The sequence below is a fragment of the Anomaloglossus baeobatrachus genome, chromosome 12, assembly GCF_048569485.1.
Source record: "Anomaloglossus baeobatrachus isolate aAnoBae1 chromosome 12, aAnoBae1.hap1, whole genome shotgun sequence".
Lineage (NCBI taxonomy): Eukaryota > Metazoa > Chordata > Amphibia > Anura > Aromobatidae > Anomaloglossus > Anomaloglossus baeobatrachus.
This window is the reverse complement of record NC_134364.1, coordinates 41,109,115-41,128,326: the sequence shown is the minus strand read 5'-3', so window position 1 is coordinate 41,128,326 and position 19,212 is coordinate 41,109,115. Positions and strand designations below refer to the sequence as shown.

The following is a 19,212-nucleotide window of genomic DNA, read 5'->3' as shown; positions in this document are numbered from 1 at the left end:
TCCCTTCTCACCCCACTGTATGTCGGAGGTGTTTGTAAGGTTGAGGTACCCATTGCGGGTACGGCGGCAGGAGCCCACATGCTGATTCCTTCCCCATCCCTTTTTACAGGGCTCTGGGTGAAGTGGGATTTACCGGTCTCCAGGCACTGAGACCGTGCTCCATCTACAGCCCCTGGAGAAGATGCTGGATGGAGCGGAGTACATCAGGGACATGGCCCTGCTTCCTCAAGGTACTCTGTGTCCCCGTGCATTTGGCGCTCACACCGCAGCATGCTGGGTGTTGTAGTGCGCCGGGGGACATCAGCGCTGCGGCGCCTGTGCCATGGCCTCATTCAGCTTCGCTGAAGCAGGCTCACTTATGGGAATTGGTCGCGCCGGCCGCTGGGACTGCGGCGCGGCTGGCACTTGTAGTGCGCCGGGGACTTCAGCGCGGCCTGCGCTTTTACGGCGGCCGCGCTGATAACTAGAGTCCCCGGCTTTTGCGGCCTGCTTCCGTTCGTTCCCGCCCCCAGACCTGCCAGTCAGGAGAGGGGCGGGACGCTGGCCACTTCTAGGAATCGGTCGCGCCGGCCGCTGGGACTGCGGCGCGGCTGGCACTTGTGGTGCGCCGGGGACTTCAGCGCGGCCCGCGCTTTTACGGCGGCCGCGCTGTTAACTCGAGTCCCCGGCTTCTGGGCCTAGTCTCCCTTCGTTACCGCCCACAGCCCTGACAGTCAGGGTAGGGGCGTGACGCTGCATAGCACAGCAGCGCTGAGAGCTGGAGTATGTTTTGCATACTCCACCCCTCTCACTGTGTGCACTGTGAATCCGGATTCCCGCACTTTCTCAGGCACGCCCACGGCTTCCTTCTCTACAAGGACACCGGCAGCCATTAGTGTCAGTTTCTGTACGATACAGAGACAAGTGTGGAAGACCCTGGCATTCTGATAGTCACACAATCGCTGCAACAGGCGTTAAGCAGCACCTCTGGTGCTAACCCCACTAGTGCAGAAGTGCACTTATAGATATGCTTGTACTATATACATTGCACTGTTTGGTCGCACGTTGTATATACCCTCCTGGATTATGCGGAGGAGTTATCAGCATATTCTCTGTGTAAAACAAAGGTGCAGAACCACATGTTTTTCTATACAGCTGGTACAGCATGTACGGCTATACGGCCGGCAGGTTACATAGACTCCCATTGTATGCACTAATGGCCAGGGGATGAGGACGGTGTCTGCAGTATTTACTGACAGTTTTTCTGAGACTATGGCTATGATACTAGAAGCCTAGCAGTCCGGACATGTCTCTCACAATATGGGCACTGTTGAATCATTGATCCATGGCCCCCCTCAGTGTGAACAATTAACAGCTCCGGGAATGTCACACGCATCCCAGAGTCACGGCTCTGCACGGACGTCAGTCCCAGACAGCCTAAGCGGGCTCACTATGAGCGGCCTCGGTTTCATCAGGGTCCTAGCAGAAGGACTCGCTGTGTAATGAGGCGGAAGTAGCGGCTCAGGATTCTGATCCTGAGACCGCTCTCAATCTGGATACACCTGATCGTGACGCCATAGTAAATAATCTTATAGCGTCCATCTATAGAATGTGGGTTATTTCTCACAGCTCCTCCAGTGGAGGAGTCAGCTTCACGTATTTTTCTGGACCACTCTGCCTTCAGAGAGGCAGTCCAGGAACACCACGCTTATCCAGATATGCGCTTCTCCAAACGGCTTAGGATACACGTTATCCCTGTCCCCTGACTTGGTCAGGGACTGGACCCAGTGTCTCAAGCGGCATCCTCCAATCTCCAGGCTTGTAGCTAGATCCATAGTTGCAGTGGGAGATGGAACTGCTGTTGGCTCCGGCATTCTCTCCCTTGGGGCACTCCAAGCTATTTCAGCTTGTCTTACACAGATTGACACGGTTACACGTACATCTGTGCCGCAGGTGGCATCCTTAACCTCTCAAATGTCTGCATTTGCTTCTTACGCGATTCAGATTGTCCTGGACTCTGCGAACCGTGCGGCGGTAGCCTCCGCTACTCCGTGTTTTTAAGCAGAGCCTGGTCTGCTCGTTAAGTGAATGGAAGGCAGATTCTGCTTCCAAAAAAGGTTGCCTACCAGTTGCCTTTTTCTGCTGACCGACTGTTTGGTGAATGTAACCATTAAACAGTCCAGGGGTAAGGATTCATCCTTTCCTCAGCCCGGACACAACAAACCCCAACAGAGCAAGAGGCAGTCGGGGTTTTCGGCCTTTTCGAGGCTCGGGCAGGTCCCATTTTTCCTCGTCCAATGTGGACTCAAAAGGATCAGAGGAGCTCAGATTCTTAGCGGGCTCAGTCACGCCCAAAAAATCGACAGTCTGAAAACCCGCTTCCAAAGCGGCCTCCTCATGACTTGCGGCCTCGGTCGGTAGCAGGCTCTCCCGCCTTGGCGATATTTAGCTGCCATAGGTCAATGACCATTGAGTGTGAGACATTCTGTCTCACGGGTACAGGATAGAGCTCACTTCTCGTCCTCCAACTCGATTCTTCAGAATTTCTCCACCTCCCGGCCGAGCCGCTGCTCTTCTGCAAACAGGGTGCACTCTATAGGCAGAAAGAGTGATGACCCCCGTTCCTCTTCAGGAACAAGGTCACGGTTTTTACCCCAAATTCTTTGCGGTACCTATAACAACGGGCCGTTCCGTCCCGTTCTGGATCTAAAAATGCTCAGCAAGCTCGTGGACACCAGGCGGTTCCGGATGGAATCACTCCGCCTCAAGGTCCCAAGGATATTTCCTAGCATCATTAGGCATCAAGGATGCTTATCCACACGTGCCGATTGATCCAGAGCACTAGCGTTTCTACGCTTCGTTATAGGAGACGAACACCTTCTGTTCGTAGCTCTACCTTCCGGCTAGCGACAGTCCCACTGGTCTTCGCCAAGGTCAGGGCAGCAGTAGTCACAGTCCTGCACTCTCAGAGTCACTCTGTAATCCCGTATTTAGACGATCTACTTGTCAAGGCACTCTCTTAGGAAACATGCCAACACTGCCCGAACGTTGCGCTGGAGACTCTCTAAAGTTTTGGGTGGATCATCAACTTTTTAAAGTCAGATCCGACCCCGACCCTATCGATAACATATCTAGGCATAGAGTTTCTTACTCTCTCAGCGATAGTGAAGCTTCCGCTAGACAAACAGCATTCACTACGGGCTGCAAGCTCTTCTTTAAGAACCAGTCGCACACATTGAGACGCCTCATGCACTTCCTACGTAAGATGGTAGCAATGGAGGCAGTTCCTTTCGCGCAGTTTTACTGCGTCCACTACAATGGGACATTCTCCGCCAATGGGACGAGGAGTCGACGTCCCTCAACAGAGTCGTCGTTCTTTCTCAGGCGGCCAAGGAATCTCTACGGTGGTGGCTTCTTCCCACCTCTTGGTCAAAAAGAAGGTCCTTCCTGTCCCCATCCTGGGCGATAGTTACGACAGACGCGAGTCTATCAGGGTGGGGAGCAGTTTCTCTCCACTACAGCGCTCAGGGTACGTGGACTCAGCAGGAGTCCACCCTTCAGATCAATGTTCTTGAACACAGAGCAGTGTATCTTGCCCTACAAACCTTCCAACAGCGGCTGGAAAGCAAGCATATCCGACTTCAGTCGGACAGCTCCACAGCGGTGGCATACATCAACCACCAAGGAAGAACGCGCAACCGGCAAGCCTTCCAGGAAGTCCGGCAGGTTCTGATGTGGGTGGAAGACACGGCATCCACCATATCCACAATTCACATCCCAAGTGTGGAAACTAGGAAGCTGACTTCCTAAGTCGCTGAGGTGTGGCCGAAAGAGTATGGTCTCCTCACCCGGACGGGTTTCAGGAGATCTGGCGCCGCTGACAGAGGCCGGACGTCGATCTAATGGCGTCACGGCACAACAACAATGTGCCAGCTTCATGGCACGGTTTCACAATCATCGAGCTCTGGCGGCAAACGCCTTAGTTCAGCATTGGTCGCAGTTCCAGCTACCTTAGGTGCCACCTCTGGCATTGTTGCCCAGAGTACTGCGCTAGATCAAGACCGACTGCGGCCGCGCCATCCTCGTCGCTACAGATTGGCCGAGGATGTTGTGGTACTCGGTTCTGTGGTGCCTCACGGTAGGCTAACCGGGGGCACTACCAGACCAATCAGACTGGCTGTCTCAAGGGCCATTCTTCCATTTGAATTCTCTTGAAACCTACAGTTCTACTGGGCTTCTGGTTCTCTCAAGGCCGAAGGCCCATTCTATCAGAGCCGTGGGTGCATCCTGGACATTACGGCACCAGGCTACGGCTCAGCAGGTGTGTCAGGCACCTACCTGATTGGGTCTGCATACTTTTACCAAGCATTTTCAGGTGCATACCTACGCTTCGGCAGACGCCAGCCTAGGTAGATAAGTCCTTCAGGCGGCAATTGCCCACCTGTAGGAAAGGGCTGTTTGACGGCCCTATCACGAGGTATTCTTTTACCCACCCAGGGACTGCTTTTGGACGTCCCAATTGTCTGGGTCTCCCAATTAGGAGCGAAAAAGAAGAAGGGAATTTTGTTTACTTACCGTAAATTCCTTTTCTTCTAGCTCCAATTGGGAGACCCAGCACCCGCCCTGTTTTCTCTGGGTTTTTCTGTTTTTTCGGGTACACATGTTGTTCATGTGGTATGGTTCAGTTCTCCGATGTTTCCTCGGATTAAATTGGTCTTTAAACCAGTTATTGGCTTTCCTCCTTCTTGCTTTGGCACTAAAACTGGTGAGCCAGTGATCCCACTGGGGGTGTATAGCCAGAAGGGGAGGGGCCTTACACTTTTAAGTGTAATACTTTGTGTGGCCTCCAGAGGCAATAGCTATACACCCAATTGTCTGGGTCTCCCAATTGGAGCTAGAAGAAAAGGAATTTACGGTAAGTAAACAAAATTCCCTTCTTTTTTTCCTAAATGCCATTTTACAGTGTGGTACCAATATTTATTTGATGATGGTACCAGTGGAGTAACTCCTTATTCATGTGTGCAGTCTCCTAAGTCTTGGTAGATTCTCTCATCCAGGTAAAGAATTTTGCTGCAGAATTCTTTGCACTCTCAAGTGTATGTCGTAGTCTCCATGTCCCATGTATGTCGACCAGTTGGCCTTCACCTTCTTTGCAGCGCTTTTATAAACTTCTCTTTTTGCTTTGGTGAATGAATTGGCATGGATCTTGGATTTATAGGCTTCTAGAGGTTTTTATTTTCTAGATTTATTTTGCTCACGTTGTTTCATTCTAGGTCTTCGGCAAAACACAAGATATGTCCCATACCCCATTTGTAAGATTTTCTTTTTCTTTCCGACCTATTTAAGAGTGGAAAGAAGGCCATCAAGGCGGTCCTGTGGGTATCAGCCGATGGACTTAGAGTTGTGGATGAGAAGACCAAGGTATGATGTTACTGTTTCATCTTGCTATGTATGTGTGTTTTAAAATGGAATTATTTCTGTAAAATTGGCCGGGCCAATAGTGAACCTGGTTAAAAAAAAAAAAAAAATTTGAAAAAGTTGCATGTCCCTATGTATTTTATATTTGAAGTCAACTTAAAGGGAACCTGTCCATGTAATTTTTGGATATTAAACCACCCCTAATGTGTTTCTAAATGATGCAATGTGCATCACTAACATGGTAAAAAAAAAATCCATGTATTTATCTTAAAGACTTTATATGCTTAGGTGAATGCAGTAAATACCTTTTAGGTTTCAGTTATAGGGGCGGCACTTTTGCAGGGATCAGTCACGGTCACTCAAGTTCAGGGATGATTCCTTTTTTTTACCTTAGTCACGCCCCCAGCATTGTAATTGATTACACCACAGGTCCTTCAACATCACTTCTCTGCTGAGCTCCGCCCATTACGGTCACATGATCGTGACATCACAGGTCCTAAACAACCACTTCTCTTCTGATTACCAAAGGTACTTCACTATGACTTCTTGCTTAGCACCGCCCATTATGGTTACATGATCGTGACATCACAGGTCCTAAACAACCACTTCTCTTGTGCTGATTACCACAGCTACTTCACTATCACTTCTGTGCTGAGCACCGCCCATTATGGTCACATGATCGTGACATCACAGGTCCTAAACAACCACTTCTCTTCTGATTACCAAAGGTACTTCACTATGACTTCTTGCTTAGCACCGCCCATTAGTTACATGATTGTGACATCCGCACAGATCCTTGACCTCCATTTCTCCAATGTTGAGCTCCACATTGGAGAAGTGGCGTTGAAGGACCTGTGGTGGTGAAGGACCTGTGCTGATGTCACGATCACGTGACTGTAATAGTCAGAGCTCAGCAGAGAAGTGATAGTGAAATACTTGTGGTAATCAGCAGAAGTGAAGTGGTTGTGTAGGACCTGTACTGATGTCACAATCATGTGACCATAATGGACAGAGCTCAACAGAGAAGTGATGGTGAAGGACCTGTGGTGTAATCGGTTACAATGCTGGGGCTTGACTAAGTAAAAAAAAAACAAAAAAAAACGAATCATGCCTGAACTTGCGTGACAGTGACTGATCCCACAGACCACACATTGGCCTCAGTTTGTATCCAGACACATCCTAAACATTCATATTCCTTAGGGGCGTACACTTTCACCCCCTCACTCCTAAAACCTGCCAATCAAAGCTTGGCAGCTGATGTTGCAGTTTCAGACTTAGTAGCTTTGGTTGGGAAATAGGGGTAATGGAGCACTCTTCTCAGGGAAGACTTTGACGAAACACTCACTTGTACTACAAGTAGAGATTTCACATACTGCACTACAGAAGAAACAAATGTGAATATCTCTGCAATGGAGCGATGCAGCACAAAACCGAAAAAAGTGACTTAATCGGTGCAGCTAGGGGATTTGTACAAGGTATTGAGCTCCACACGTGCAGGGTGGCCGCAGGGAAGCCAGAATTTTAGAAAGAGCTTCACTCCAAAATAGTAATGGATAAGAATAGTTCAAGGCACACTGATTAATGCGGTGCAAGCTGCTCCATATGTTCAGCGTGACATTTCATGACTAATACTCTATATATTTGGGTGGTTTCTCACACACAGCAGTTTTCAGAAAACTGCTGCATTTATCATGGTCATTTTCAAAAGTTTTAGATTTATTTTTTGTTATGAATCTTGTGCAGCCTGATGATGAACAGTTTACAAACAATGCATTTTTTTCAATTTTTGGGGAGTCAGTGGCATTTTTTTTTCTCCTTTTTTTACGTATACAAAACTAGTTATGAGTTAAATATTTTTTTTTTTTTTCTTTCTCTCGTAGGATCTTCTGGTAGACCAAACAATTGAAAAAGTGTCCTTCTGTGCTCCAGATAGAAATTTTGATCGGGCCTTCTCTTACATATGCCGTGACGGAACGACAAGGAGATGGATTTGTCATTGTTTTATGGCTGTTAAAGACACAGTATGTGCACGATTTTTTTCTGTTTATGCTGCTTTCTGTGCTTTTGTTTTGCGATAGATAAATATATATTGTGTGAGTCCATGTAAATGCAGAGGTTTTGATTCTCTATGGCAGGGGCGGGGGAACCTTTTTACTGCTGGGGGCCCATTTGGAATTTTCTTCCAACCTTCGGGGGCCACACCAAATTATCAACTTGAAAACTACCCTGCTATGTTTGGTCAAACCATTAACTCACCCGTACTGTGGTGGCTGGAGCTGCTTCTCTTAGGTGCGGCTGTGATGTTCGGTGATGTTGATCATGTTTCTCACAGCTGCTTTTCCAGGTTTGTCTCGGCCTGGAGACGCTGGGACGCACACATCACAGGAGACGCTGGGGGCGCGCACACATCACAGGGGGCGCGCACACATCACAGGAGACGCTGGCGCGCACACATCACAGGAGACGCTGGCGCGCACACATCACAGGAGACGCTGGGGGCGCGCACACATCACAGGGGGCGCGCACACATCACAGGAGACGCTGGCGCGCACACATCACAGGAGACGCTGGCGCGCACACATCACAGGAGACACTGGCGCGCACACATCACAGGAGACGCTGGGGCGCACACATCACAGGGGGCGCGCACACATCACAGGAGACGCTGGCGCGCACACATCACAGGAGACGCTGGGACGCACACATCACAGGAGACGCTGGGGGCGCGCACACATCACAGGGGGCGCGCACACATCACAGGAGACGCTGGCGCGCACACATCACAGGAGACGCTGGGACGCACACATCACAGGAGACGCTGGGGGCGCGCACACATCACAGGAGACGCTGGCGCGCACACATCACAGGAGACGCTGGCGCGCACACATCACAGGAGACGCTGGCGCGCACACATCACAGGAGACGCTGGTGCGCACACATCACAGGAGACGCTGGGGCGCACACATCACAGGGGGCGCGCACACATCACAGGAGACGCTGGCGCGCACACATCACAGGAGACGCTGGGGCGCACACATCACAGGGGGCGCGCACACATCACAGGAGACGCTGGGGCGCACACATCACAGGAGACGCTGGGGCGCACACATCACAGGAGACGCTGGGGCGCACACATCACAGGAGACGCTGGGGCGCACACATCACAGGAGACGCTGGGGCGCACACATCACAGGCATGTACAGCTGGGTGTCCGGTAAATCTGCTGCACCTCTTCTTCTATGACAGGAGTGCAGCACGCTGCTTACCCCGCCCACAAGGTAAGCCCTGAGCACGCAAGCACAGGCCAGGGTTGAGCCTACAATGTATGGGCTGCAGTCAGGTCCCGGAAGGAACCCGTACATTCTAGCATCTTCCTTCAGTAGTAAGTCTGTCACAATGTACGGGCTGCAATCGGGATCTGAAAGGAGCCCATACATTCTAGCATCTACCCACAGGCCAGAGAGCGTGCTCTTCCTTGCATCACGCAGTGGGATTTAAAGGGTCGACAGCCGGAAAAAGCGTGGCTGCCGCTCGAGCACTGCGGTTCCCGGGAATGTGCCTGGAGGCTGCAGAAAAAAAGTCATCATGGGCCGCAAACGGTCCGAGGGGCGGAGATTCCCCATCCCTGCTCTATGGGAACAGCACAATTGTAGTAATCAGTCTTTTCCCATTAGCTTTTGTTGGTCTGTGTATAGTCGACACCTGAAAGACTCGAATATAGGCCTTTACATTCATCAATTCCCATTTATATAACTGATTAATAAAATGGATCCATCACAGTGGTCACAGTACGAATGTCTCGCAGATCACCCACCATTTCTGAATGGAAATCGGCGGTGACTTTTTTTTTTTTCTTATTCTTCTCCAGGTGTAACATTGATAGGAAAATAAAGAGACGACTCAAGTTTTGTTTTTTTTTGTTTTTTTTTTTTTCTCATACCACAAGTAACATTGAAATGCATTTCAAAATTTGGCCTCCTTTCTGTAACAATATTATTACATTATTATAATATATATTTCATAATTTCCCTTTTTCCTTCCAGATGGGTATGGCAGTGACTTTATTTAAATAATCATTTATTATGATCTCGTAATTGTTGTTTTTTTTTTTTTTTTTTGCAAAAAGACCCCCTTGTGGGACATTTAAATATTTTATTATTATTCTTATTATTTATTATTTACTATTTTATTTTTTACCAGATTTCCCTTGTAGCTGGGTCTGATTTATTAGCCCCCAGTTACAGTGGAAATTTGGACTTTTGGTTGCATAGCAGAGCTAGGTGGGTGTCTTAGGAACCAATCAAAGAGTAGAAAGTCTGTTTATCATGGTGCCTCAATGTGGCGGCATGTCACCTCAGTGCAGCATGCTCTTAATACTGACAGATGGAATGCATGTATAATATCTGACATTTGTCATAAAATCCTATATTTGCTTTTGTTCTAGTGTAACTTGAGTTCTATGAAGTCCATGCACGGTGGGCAGTTACTGTATTATTTCCATACGATGGTTAATGATTACTTTTCCTTATGTCTTACAACTAACAGGGAGAGCGGCTCAGCCACGCCGTCGGATGTGCTTTTGCTGCTTGCCTAGAAAGAAAGCAAAAGCGTGAAAAGGAGTGCGGAGTTACTGCCACCTTTGATGCCAGCAGAACCACTTTTACAAGGGAGGGATCATTTCGAGTCACCACCGCTACCGAACAGGCGGAGAGGGAAGAAGTAATGAAACAGATACAGGATACCAAGAAAGGTGACCTGTATATTCCTCCAGTGCACTTCTGCACCTTCACATTAAAGCTACTTTCACACTTGCGTTCAGCGCATTCAGTCATTATGGAGAACAGCGCAGTCCGTTAACGCACTGCGCTATTCTTTATAGACTTGTATGGATGACGCACGTGTCTGCGTTGCATCCGCTGGACGACGCAGCGTCGTTATTTTGACGCTTACTTCTGGCGGAAGGAACGCAGCATGTAACGTGTTTTTGAGCAGCGCAATCCGTAGGATTTCACTGCGCATGCTTTTTTTTTTTTTTTTCTAATCACAAACTTTATTTTTGTTCTCTCGGTGGCCGAAGCTGAGCGACCAGCCGCCGGCATGTGACAGCGCTCAGCTGAGCGACCGGCCGCCGGCATGCCCGGCCGCCGGCAAGTGACAGCACTGACGGCAAGTGACAGCATGCCCTGGCACTCAGCTGATCGCCCGGCCGCCAGCATGTGAGGGGGCTCAGCTGAGCGCTCGGCCACCGGCTATTGGGAGCGATCGGCTGATCGTTCACAATAGTCGGCTGCCGGTAAACTGTCAAGAAGGAAAAAAAAAAAGTATTCCGTTGTTTTGTACGATCCGTAGCATGCGTTGTGCCACTATATGCAATGCATCCGTTGCATCCGTCACACAACGCAATGCTACGGAAGCCGTCCAACGCAAGTGTGAAACTAGCCTAAGAATTTTGTATTTATTTTTTTTCTTTGTCTGAAAAATAATTTGGACGCAAAATAATAATCATTGAACAGTAGATTCTTAGTCATCTATAGAAATGTTTGTTCCTTTTCTGCTTCAGTTGTGATGACCATTTTAGCATTAGAGGCAGAATATGCGCAGGTAAATACACATGCGTCTCCACAGCAAAAACAGATGTAATCCACACGTAAGAATAATCAGTTGTGTCAAAGCAAAATACAAAGACTCAAAACAGCGTAAAAAAAAGCAATTTTATAAAATAAAAAAATGTGCACACAAACGCAATGAAAAAAATGCAAGTAACCTGATTTGCACAATGGGTACCGAAATTCTGCAACGTTAAAATCTCATTGTGGGAACTTACTGTATTTTTTCGTTTTATAAGACCCATTGGATTATAAGACGCACCCCAAATTTAGAGATAAAAAAAGTAAAAATGGGGTCCATCTTATACTCCGGTGTGGTCTTACCGGAGGGGGGGCAGCAGTGGTGGTGAAGCGGGTCACAGGAGGCAGAGGTTGTGCTGGCAGGAGCGGCGGGTCCGTGGCGGCAGCAGTGGTAGTGGTGGCAGCAGCGGTGTGTTTGCGGTGTCAGTGGTGGCAGCAGCGGCGAGTTAGTGGTGGAGCAGGCTGGTGCGGTGAGTGTTCACGGTCCCGGTTCAAATAATGGCACCAGGAGCGGCGCAGATGGAGCTCTCATCCAACCGCTCCTTCAGCGCACGCGCTGACTCCCGGCGCCATCGTTTGAACTGGGAAACTCACCACACAGCCACCTGCCGCACGCACGCACAGAGTGGCAGCCAGAAGGCTGCCCACCCACTTGCACAGACAGGCACCCGGTCGCCCACTCGCACCCGGTTGCCGCACACAGCCCCCCCCCGGTAAGCTATATTTGGATTTTAAGACTCGCCCCTCATTTTCCTCCCAAATTTTTGGGAGGAAAAGTGTGTCTTATAATCCGAAAAATACGGTATTCTCATTCGTCAGCTGATTGCTTTTCTTTAGTCCGAAAATTTGATGGCTGTTGAGGCGCACATCCTCTCATGTAATTGGGATGTGCTGTTGATAATACGCAGACTATGCAGGAACTAAACCATCATATTCCCTAGTGTCTATATGCAGCTAGAATCAACTTGTCTTAAAGGGGTTGTCCGCTACTTTTTAGATGGATGGCTTATCCTTAGGATAGGTCATCAATGTCTGATCGGCCAGCGTCCAACACCCCGCACCCCCGCTGATCAGCTGTTCTTGGTCCCGGTGGCAGCTGGAAATGCTCAGTTCCGGAGCTGCTCCATCTTCTAATAGTGGCCGCGGCCGGGAACTGAACATCCATCTCATTGATTAGAAAGGGAGACGGATGTGCAGTACCTCGTGGTGGGTTTTCTGAGTAGGGGCCACCCTGGGATTTATTAATGCAAAACAATTGTGTAAAAGTGAATTAAATGTACTGACTAACACTGTACAAAGATATATTTTACCTGTATATAAATCTGAGTTAATTTTCTGTATTTGGCAGTGGATCCTGAACCAAAACCCAAACCTGTGTTACCACTGCCTACCACATCTGCACCAGTGACACTGACAGCGGCTCCAGCCCTGCCGTCCTCCCCAACGTCTGAGGTGTATGTGCTCCAGGAAAGCAAGGATGGCAGCAACCCTCACATGATCCCACGTAGACACGCACCTGTGGAGCAATTAGCAAGACAAGGCTCTTTTAGGGGCTTTCCTGCGCTCAGCCAAAAGATGTCCCCCTTTAAACGGCAGCTTTCTCTGAGAATTAATGAACTACCATCCACTGTGCAGAGGAAGTCTGATTTCCAAATTGTTAACCCAGGTGAGACTGTGAAACGAGAATGCGCTCCCTTATGTTATGTGCGCACGTTGCAGATTTGGTGCAGAAATTTTCTGCAACAAATCTGCACCTTCTGGCAGAAAAAAACCCACAAAATTCATGTTTTTGGTACCACGGATTTTTCTTAATGAAGTCAGTGGGTGGAAGGACCGAAAAGCCACAGAAAAAAAGCACCAACAATTGACATGATGCAGATTATTTTCTGCACCAAATCTGCAGGGAAAATTAAAAGGCAACGTGCGGTCACCTGGACTTTTGCACAAACTTCACCGACTGGCATGGCGGCGTCCGTTTTTGTTCAGATTAAAGTTTCTGGTCTGGGATCAACACAGGCAGACTTGGGCGTCAACCTGCTGTGTGCTGATTTCTAGACAGGCTAGTAAGATTTAATCTCTGCTAGTTTCCTTGTTAGGCTTCTGTGATCACATGTGGTGGGTTAAGCCAATCACATCTGCTCACCTCCTATTTATGCTGGATGAAATCTTCTACCCATGCCAGCTATAGGTTATCCTGTGTTGGTCTGTGAGCTTTGATGTCCTAGATTTTCTAGTGAATGTGTTGCTTTTGCTTGAAGTAGTTGTAGAGTTTTACCCGTTTTTTCGTCTTGTTTCCTTCCTGGTCTTGTTTTCCTTTTAATCGGTGTTTGTCTGGGTGGGTGGCTGTCTGGGTGGGTGGCTGTCTGGGTGGGTTGCTGGGTGGGTAAGTGGGTGGCTGGCTGGGTGTGTTTCTGGCTGGCTGGCTGGGTGGGTGTGTTTCTGGCTGGCTGGGGGGGTGGCTGGCTGGCTGGTAAGTTTTGTTTTTTCCCTTGTTTGTCTATTTCTGTGGTTTTCAACACACTCCTGTCCCGTTCCTCTCTGGGGGGAGGGGAGAGGGATACAATGAAGGCTGGTCAGGAGAAGGGCCAAGAAGGGGACTCGGGCCACTCCACCATTAGTACTATCCCTGAGGTTAGGGATAGCATCGAGTCCCCTAGCTTGAGGGTCCGCTTAGGATCCCCGCTATCACAGTCATCGTAACACATACGCACAGAACTTCAAAATTCTCAGTTAATTTGCTGGCATAAAGATAGACATGTAAATTTGTGCCAAATTCTGCATCATATCTGCATCAAAAATGCACTGTGCGCACACTGCTTTACAGGAAGGGAATTCCCTATTGCGTGGGAAACTGAGGTGCTAGGCTTTTCAGAGTAGGAGGCGATATCGTTAATTAAAACTGTTTGCAGGCAGGTCCTAGAGGAGAGATGCGGTGCTAGTAAATGAGGGATTACATTGGAGGTAGATGATACAAAAGCAATAAAGTGTGAACGGGTGCGAGGGAGCCTGGTTCTTGGCAGGAGCAAGTTTGCAGCACCCCCTCTAGTCAGGGTGATGCGTCCGCTCCCTCCAATTAATAATGTGTGACTGTCGGTGCCTTAGAGCCCCTGGCATATAGGGGCAGTGAGTAGGCAGCAAACCGCGCTCTGCGTGAACATTAAAAGTGCATAACTAATGCTGGACTTGTAATGCTGTGACACATAAAACTACTTCCCAGCTGTGAGGGACGCAAAACTATCCAAACCCTGGAACGTTGCACCTGCTCAACATGGGGCGCTGACAGCAACACATACCCAAGAATGGCGGTGTCAGCCAAGAGGGCAGCAGTAACCGCCGCCATCAAAGAGCAATAAAATGCTCTCTCCTTACCAAGCGCTTCTCTCGGATGCCTTGTGACAAATACCGCCCCACCACCCACCCTTACACATTGCAATAATTTTAAAAATATATATTTTTCTTGGTCACTTTGGGGGACACAGGAATCAGGGGTAAGACTGCTGCCACGAGGAGGCGGATATTAACACAACAAATTAAGAAAGTTTTCACTCAGCCTTCAGCAATGCATAAAAGGAAAAAAATTACTGCAATAAAAAGGCCCAAACTGATACGTTATCTGGGCTGTATGCGGTATTATATGGACGCTGTATGGAAATATTATTTATTTATTAATAAAATTATTATAATATTATTATTTTCTGTATTATTTGTTATTTATTATTAGTATTAATAATTTTTTTTTCTTTTGGCTTCACTTTTTATTTCTTCACCACCTGTTTAAAAAAAAATCTTTCTTTTAATCATCATTTCCATAAATTTAATTTCCTGCTCCCCCCCACACATTCTCCTTTTTTTTTTTTATGAATCCCATCTTGTATTGCAGTTGCTGAGCTGGAGGGGGAGACGGACAGCATTAGCGCCTTATGCTCGCAGATTACCAACACTTTCAGTGGGCCTCCTGAAGACCCCTTCATGTCGGCACCTATGACCAAGCCCACCACACCACAGTCCCCGCCCTTTGAAGGTCGGTCACTGGATTTGCTTTGCATTTACGGTTGCCGTTTATTGATCCATAATTGGCTTCTGTGTGTTAATATGACTAACCGTCTGGTCATACTACTAATCTTACCTAGCTAGAGCATAGCATTTTACTCATTTACACTAGTTTTTTTGCTTTCTAATTTTAGGGATTGCAGTTTTATCAGCTGAAGCTCTGCTAGTCTTCTCAATGTTGTCTCTCATCGTCACCAGTGATTGCTTTAATTGTGCATAGGCAGAAAGCTTCCAACCAATGGTGATAGGTGGGGAGCATGAAAATATGGAGAACTCCATAGCAGGAGCTGAGCTTCTAATTGAGAAGACTAGCAGAGCTGCAGTGTTTTACCAAAACTACAGTAAGTTCTGGAGTCAGGGTCTCTACATGCTAATCTTCCCCGACATAATCTGTCAAGAGTGGACCGTTGCCCAATGCAGATTATGTAGTCCGGTGGTCCTACCACAAGTGTCTATTGTGCAGATATTTATGGGGGGTCCTTTAATCTGTCCACCTATGTAAAGGTTTCTGCTTTGTGCATGTCCACGCATGAACTAATCTCTTCGTTGTCATGTTTCAGTGAATGGCACTGCCTCTGCATTTACACTGCCTGCTGCTAAGCCTGCACAAGTCTCTGTGGCTCCCGCAGCGGCACCCGTCCGTGAGACCAATCCCTGGGCACACGCTCCTACAGCAGCTGCCCAACAAGTTGCTAGCACCGGAGCGCCGCCTGTGGTCACTGTTGTTGGTAAGGCAACATTAGCTGGAAAGTCCTGCATGGGCTAATTCTTATGGACCAATATTTCTTGTTAAAGGGAACCGGTCACCGTTTTTTTTTTTTTTGGCCTAAAAGCTGCGGCCACCACCACCGGGCTCTTATACAGCATTCTAACATGCCATATAAAAGAGCCCAGGCCGGGGGGATAACATAAAAAATACTTTAACGGTCGCGCTGTGTGCCTTATGGGCGTCTCAGTTGTCCGGTGCCGGCGCCGCCTCTTTTGGCCATCTTTGTTCTCCTTCTCTAGCCGCGGTGCATGACTGGTCTGCCGTCATCCACACTCGCCAGCATTCAGGTCCTGAGCAGGGCAGATCAAAGTATTGTAGTGCGCCTGCGCAGGACCGGCGAGTGTGTATGACGTAGACACATCATGTACACAGGCTTCAGAAAGAGGACAAAGATTGCCGAAAGAGGAGGCGCTGGCATCGGACAACGAAGACGCCCATAAGGCCCACAGCGCGACCGTTAGGTGAGTATTATAAAGTGTGTTTTATGTTCTCACAGCGGCCTGGACTCTTATATACAACATGTTAGAATGCTGTATATAAGAGCCCAGTGGTGGTGGCCACAGCTTATATGCCAAAAAAGTGGTGACAGGTTCCCTTTAACTCCAACAAAACTTTTTTCAAGTGGTAACCCTTTCCTTCCGGACAGAACATGATCCCATACACTGCTGCCTAAGCAGTCTGAACAGCGGCGTACATATACCTCTTAACCAATCTTATCTTCTGTGCCCCAGATGTGATAGAGTAACCGTCATTTTTAATTTTTGTTTTTCATAGATAAGCAAGTTTATATTGTCCACGAAATCTCCTTTTCCTTTCTAGACTGATTGGTCATAATCAATTCAATGGCAAAAGCTGAAGATTTTCTCATTTAATGAGATAAAAGATTACAGTTAAGCGGGCTTTACACGCTGCGACATCGCTAATGCGGAGTCGTTGGGGTCACGGATTTTGTGACGCACATCCGGCCGCATTAGCGATGCCGTTGCGTGTGACACCGATAAGCGATTTTGCATTGTTGCAAAACCGTGCAAAATCGCTAATCGGCGACACGGGGGTCCATTCTCAATTATCGTTACTGCAGCAGTAACGAAGTTGTTCCTCGTTCCTGCGGCAGCACACATCGCTGCGTGTGACGCCGCAGGAGCGAGGAAGCTCTCCCTACCTGCCTCCCGGCCGCTATGAGGAAGGAAGGAGGTGGGCGGGATGTTACGTCCCGCTCATCTCCGCCCCTCCGCTGCTATTGGGCGGCGGATCAGTGACGCTTCAGTGACGTCGCTGTGACGCCGCACGGACCGCCCCCTTAGAAAGGAGGCGGTTCGCCCGTCACAGCGACGTCGCCGGACAGGTAAGTATGTGTGACGGCTGTTGTGCGGCACGGGCAGCGATTTGCCCGTGTCGCGCAACAGATGGGGGCGGGTACCCACACTAGCGATATCGGGACCGATATCGCAGTGTGTAAAGTAGCCTTTACAGTCCTCCTTAGAAACCTATGAGCATTATCTGTCATTTTATTGCAAATTTGCATAATGTCATGGCTCTATCGCCTCCCCATCTCCATAGAATGTTATAAGCACCAGCTGTCATCTGCTATTCTCATTAACTGGAAGATCTGTCTCCAGTGAATACAGATTTTACCAGTGAATTGAGGAGGTTGTCCATTACTTTTACATTGATGGCCTGTCTTTAGATAGGTCATCAATGCTTTATCGGCTGGGGTCGGACACCCAGCACCCCTGCTGATGCGCTATTCTCGATCCCGGTGGCAGCTGAAAATGCCGAGTTCTGGAGCTGCCCTGTAAACGTATTGCGGCCGCAGCTGGGTACTGCACATCCGCCTCCCATTCAAATTAATAGAAGGTGCATATGCAGTTCACGGCCACTATCAGAAGACTGGGCAGCTCTAGAACTGAGCATTTTCGTCCACCTGCTGCCAGCAGCGGCACCAAAAATAACTAATTGATTGGGAGGGGGGGTGGCGTTGGACCCTGGCCGATCAGTCATTGATGACCCATCCTAAGGATAGGCCATCAATGTAAAAGTAGTGGACAAGCCCTTGAGTGAAAGATCAGTCCAAGAGTAGAGATGAGTGGACCCGTTTAAGTTCGGTTTGGTGGCTTCAGCCGGACTTTAGATAAAGTTCAGTTTGGGACCCGACTTGACCTGAACCCCAATGGAGTCACTAACTGGATAGTTTGGGTCTTCTGGGGAAGGGTGAAGGGGATTTTCCATTTTATTTATTTATTTATTTATTTATTTATTTATTTATTGATTGATTTCCTGGTGCACACTACATCTGATCACGCTGTTGTTGCCGATCAAATACTGCAAGCGGCTCACGCTGGGCTGAGCACTGAGTGTATCCGAGCACGGCGATACTCGCGCGAGTGGTTTGCATACGTAAAGCACCCGAACTTTATTTTTGCCAAGTGTGTGTTTGGGACGAACCTCGGGTTCACTCATCTCTATTCAAGAGGTGAAAGAATTTGATTTCTCTGATACATTGTCCAAAATTTCTTATTTTCTCATGTACTATTGACGTATTGAAATAAAACTGCGGTTACGCTTCAAATATGAGAGGGGGGTAAATACAGTGTTAAGGAAACAATAGTTGAGAACTGAAATATTCCTGGTGATTTATTAGGAATTTTCTTTCCCTTTCTAGGGCCTGAGTTTGTATCGACACCTACTGTTGTCCAGTCGAATCACAAGAGGACTCCCTCGGAGGCAGACCGCTGGCTTGACGAGGTGTCCAAAACTGTTCTGGCTCATCAGAGACAGTCGCCTGTCCCTGCTCCTGTCATTCAAGCGCCAGCTCTGTTGCAGCCCGTTGTTGCTGCTGCACCAAATCCTTCTCAGCCTTACCCAACAAACACTTTCATAGCTCCACCACCCGTGCCAGTTGCCATAGTCCCAGCTCTACCACCTGCATTTATGCCTGTTCAGCAGCCTTACCCAGTCGCGAATGGAATGAGCTATCCGGCTTCTAGCGTCCCAGTTGTCGGCATTACACCTTCACAGATGGTCGCCAATGTATTTGGAGCCGCAGGGCACCCACAAGTCTATCAACCCAAGCCGTCGCCAGGTCTGGTCAAGCAACAGACGTTCCCAACCTACGAGACAAACAGCAACACCAGCAGTCCATTCTTCAAACCGTCTCCTCAGCAGCAAAATGGTTCAGTGGCATTTAATGGAGTTGAGCACAGCGGTTGGGATATGGGTGCCAAGCACCAACCAGGGCAGACTTCATCCGCTCCTATAGACCCATTTGATGCCCAATGGGCTGCGTTAGAAAGTAAATCAAAATCTCGAGGTAACCCTTCCCCAACTAACCCCTTCTCCAGCGACCTCCAGAAGACATTCGAAATAGAA

At 48.5% G+C, this 19,212-nt stretch overlaps 1 protein-coding gene across 4 annotated transcripts in view; it reads left to right on the top strand.

The window, feature by feature from the left end:
- NUMB (NUMB endocytic adaptor protein) overlaps nucleotides 1–19,212 on the top strand; it is a 137,813-nt gene that overhangs the window by 117,332 nt on the left and 1,269 nt on the right. For 2 of the 4 annotated variants that reach the window (XM_075330598.1, XM_075330599.1), the window contains 7 exons: nucleotides 5,326–5,400; nucleotides 7,278–7,418; nucleotides 9,943–10,147; nucleotides 12,373–12,690; nucleotides 14,905–15,045; nucleotides 15,635–15,802; nucleotides 18,506–19,212. The exon at nucleotides 18,506–19,212 is cut by the window's right edge and continues 1,269 nt beyond it. In XM_075330598.1, the coding sequence (XP_075186713.1) occupies nucleotides 5,326–5,400; nucleotides 7,278–7,418; nucleotides 9,943–10,147; nucleotides 12,373–12,690; nucleotides 14,905–15,045; nucleotides 15,635–15,802; nucleotides 18,506–19,212 (1,755 nt within the window). The remainder of the gene's footprint in view (nucleotides 1–5,325; nucleotides 5,401–7,277; nucleotides 7,419–9,942; nucleotides 10,148–12,372; nucleotides 12,691–14,904; nucleotides 15,046–15,634; nucleotides 15,803–18,505) is intronic. The other 2 variants (XM_075330600.1, XM_075330602.1) reach the window with 1 other exon arrangement.